Source organism: Bison bison, unplaced genomic scaffold (assembly GCF_000754665.1).
Source record: "Bison bison bison isolate TAMUID 2011002044 unplaced genomic scaffold, Bison_UMD1.0 scf7180017864115, whole genome shotgun sequence".
Lineage (NCBI taxonomy): Eukaryota > Metazoa > Chordata > Mammalia > Artiodactyla > Bovidae > Bison > Bison bison.
Genome location: NW_011494687.1, coordinates 1,716,207 through 1,719,709, shown reverse-complemented (window position 1 = coordinate 1,719,709; position 3,503 = coordinate 1,716,207). Strand labels below are relative to the sequence as shown.

Sequence of the window (3,503 nt, the reverse complement as noted above, 5' to 3'; positions counted from 1 at the left end):
AGACAGACCTGCAGAGACCACTGTCTCCACGCCGGTGCCATTGATGAAGGCCCGCTTGATGGCCTGGGTCCGCACATCGGACCAGTAAACGCGCTGCTCGCGGGCATCGTAGTCCAGCACCGTGACGTTGTCGATGTCGGGCACCGTGAAGGAGATGATGTAGTTGTAGTAGGGGGCGTCCAGATCCACACCCCGGATCTCCATCTGACGTGCATACAGCAGGAACTTCTTAAACTCTGCGGGCACAGGGCAGGTCACTGAGGGCAGCCCCCTGCCTCCACGCCTTCCACCCACCCAGACTATCACGGTTCCTTCTATCTGCTGCTGGCCCTTGGCAATCAAGGAGACCCTGCTGGGCACAACCTTCCGGTCGGGGCGCCAGTCTTTTCTGACAGTGCTGTCTCCGGAGCCTCTCCCATCAGGCCCCTCCCAGCTGAGACCGCCTACCTTTGCTCAGAACCTGCAGCTGGGGTAGCCCGACCCTCCCCCGTCAGCCTCGGTGTCCCCCTGGCTCGGGGGGGGGGCCTACCGTAGCAGGTGGTGTTGTCCTTGTGGAGCTTCATAAGGTGTGGGCAGGCACAAGAAACAGTCCGGTTGTAATCAATCAGACACAGGTGGGAGCAGGGGCCCCGGCCCCCGTTGGCCTCACAGGGGTTGGGAGCTGGCGGGGAGGGGAAATCAAGACCATCCAGTAACCCTAGCGGCCCTGCTCCCCTGGCCCACACCCGCTTCCTGTCCCCATGTCGCTGCCACCACCCCAGCACAGACCCCTCCGGTCTGCGAGGCTTCTGCGGAGGTTGCTGTCCTGTCCGGGCCCTTACCCATGGGCTGCCGGGAGGGGTGGTACACCTGCAGGTCAAAGGGCTGAGTGTTGGTCCTCTGGACCACGGTGACATTGTGGCCCGTCCACTTGTTGGCCTTGGCCAGTGTGTTTGTCCGCCAGTCCGTCCAGTACACCTCGCCTCCATACAGAGTCACTGCAAACGGGTGCGACAGGAACTCGTGTCCCCGAAGCACCTCCATGTGACCGGAGCCGTCGTAACGGGCAGAGTAAATGGCGTCTGACCTGAGAGCGTGGTTCAGGGCAGAGTGAGGAGCCAGTGGGAACCTGAGACCTCGGGGTACGCAGCCCGGGGTTCCCACCTTCTCAGCCCTGACCCCAGTTCCCCTGCCCCTTCACTCTCCCCAGCACACAGGGCTGGGGTGATGTTTAGAAAAAGATGCCCCCTTCAGGCACATCAACTAAAAAAAGTCCCGCCCCCTCAAGCAGAGCTTACAGATGTATGAGCAAGCATGGTGTTGTGCCCAGCCCTGTGTGTGGGACAGCCCTGCCTCTGCCCTCCTCCATCTGCGCCTCTTTCCCAGCCCAGCCTCTGCCCCTACTCAGTACTCTTCCTGGGCCCTTGTCTGGCTCCAGCTCCACTTCAGTCCTGGCCTTCTCACCATGCTCAAGGCTACTGGGTCCTGGGACCCTCGGCCCCGCCCTGTCCCCAGGGGGTGGGGAGGACGGGGCTCCAGGGAGGTGCAGGTGCTGACCTGGCGTCGATCCACAGGATGCGCTTCTCCAGGTAGTCCACAGTGAGCCCATTGGGCCAGCCCCCAGAGCCTGTCTCCCGGTGGATGGTGCGGCGCCCGGCCCCACTCATGGAGGCTGCCTCGATGCGGGGCAGGCTGGCATCCCAGTCGGTCCAAAACAAGATCCTAGGGGAGTGGGGAGGGGGTCAGGAGGGCCAAGGTAGAGGCCTGGGGGAGGGGTTGCGGGAAGATCCTTGGTGAAGGGCGGAGGAGGCAAGGAGCACTGGGAGATGGGTGTGTCTGGCCCCTTCAGGGGAGTCACGGGACCAGAACAGGTCTGGGCAGGGCCCTCACCCATCCCGGGGATCCAGTGCAATCGCCCTGGGGTGCTCGATGTCACCAGCCAGCAGCGTGGTTCGTAGGGTCCCATCCAGCTTGGCCACCTCAATCTGGTCCAGGTTACTTTCCACCCAGTAGATGTTGCCCGCAATCCAGTCTACAGCCAGGCCCTCGGGTGTGGCCAGGCCATACTGAATCACCACCTCGAAACTGGTCAGGGCTGAAGAAGAGAGGTCACAGGAGGTTAGACTCACCTGGGGTGGGGGGTGAGCTCATGATACATGCTAGGAATCCTGGATGGCCCACCCCAACCTTGACACCTCTGTGAACACCTCTGGTGTGCCCTGAGTTCAACAGAGCTTCCCAGAACCCCTGCTCTCCTCACCCAGGCCCCCTGCCCCAGGAGGTCAAGCAGAAGCCTGGCTTCTAGAACCCTGGAGAAGGGGAACTGGCGACTATCTTCTGCCTGTGACTCTCTGAAGGGCCAACTCCTGGGAGGAGGTCAGAGCAGAGGGTGGGGGCTTTAGGGAACAGACCTAGACTCAATATGAAGCAGAGAGAATTTTCTAGAACTCACTCCACAGATGGTCCTGGAGGTCTTTCTATGGTTTTATATATATATATATATATATACACAGACACACACACATATACTGTGCTGAATGCTAACTCTTTTCGACCCTATGGACTGTAGCCCACCAGGCTCATCTGTCCATGGGATTCTCCAGGCAAGAATACTGGAGTGGGTTTCCATGCCCTCTTCCAGGGATCTTCCCAACCCAGGGATTGAACCTGGGTCTCCTGCACTGCAGCCAGAATCTTTACTGTCTGAGCCACCAGGGAAGCCCTATATACATATATAGTAATTTAGAAACTGTTACATAATGTGAACATTTTCACAGTCTGCTTAACCATCTCCTAGTTGATGGACATTTGAGATGGTTCCAGGTTTTCTCTATGGACTTCTCTGGTGGCTCAGACAGTAAAGAACTTGCCTGCAATGCAAGAGATCTGGGTTCAGTCCCTAGGTTGGGAAGATCCCCCGGAGAAGGGCATGGAAACCCACTCCAGTATTCTTGCCTGGAGAATTCCATGGAGAGAGGAGCCTGGCAGGCTACAGTCTATAGGGTCACACAGAGTCGGACACAACTGAGCAACTAACACTTCACATTTTTCTCTATGACAATACCAACTCTTCTAGTAAAATGCACTTCTTTCAAGCCTCTGCTCAGATGTCAGCTTCTCAGGGGGCTTTCCATGACCATCCAGTTTAAATGCCACCCCCGTTCTCCCGCGCCACCCTGCCCCTTCTCCTTATCCACAGTACTACCCCCTCTGTCACAGTCTGTGCCGCACTCATTCCCTGTGTTTATCTCTGATGTTCCCACTGGTGTGTAGGCTCCATGAGGGCAGACATTCTGTCTTGTTTGGCTCCCTGCTGTTTCCCCTGGGCCTGGAGTGCGTGGCAGGGGCTCAGGAATGAGCGTTATTACAGAAGCAAGTCTGTGATGGGTCAGGCTGCTTCGGGACAGAAGGCAGGGTTCAGGTACCCCACCCCTAAATGGCTTTTTTCTTGCAAGCCTGCAATTCTGGCCATTCCAAAGAAAGGCTGATCATTTTGTTAATTATCAGGCTGGCAGCTCTGCTGA

At 57.9% G+C, this 3,503-nt stretch overlaps 1 protein-coding gene across 1 annotated transcript in view; it reads right to left on the bottom strand.

Moving 5' to 3' along the window:
- LRP1 (low density lipoprotein receptor-related protein 1) overlaps positions 1-3,503 on the bottom strand; it is an 82,151-nt gene that overhangs the window by 32,927 nt on the left and 45,721 nt on the right. The window contains 5 exon segments of the mRNA XM_010839371.1: positions 5-236; positions 530-661; positions 822-1,066; positions 1,537-1,701; positions 1,870-2,074. Coding sequence (XP_010837673.1) covers positions 5-236; positions 530-661; positions 822-1,066; positions 1,537-1,701; positions 1,870-2,074 — 979 coding nt within the window.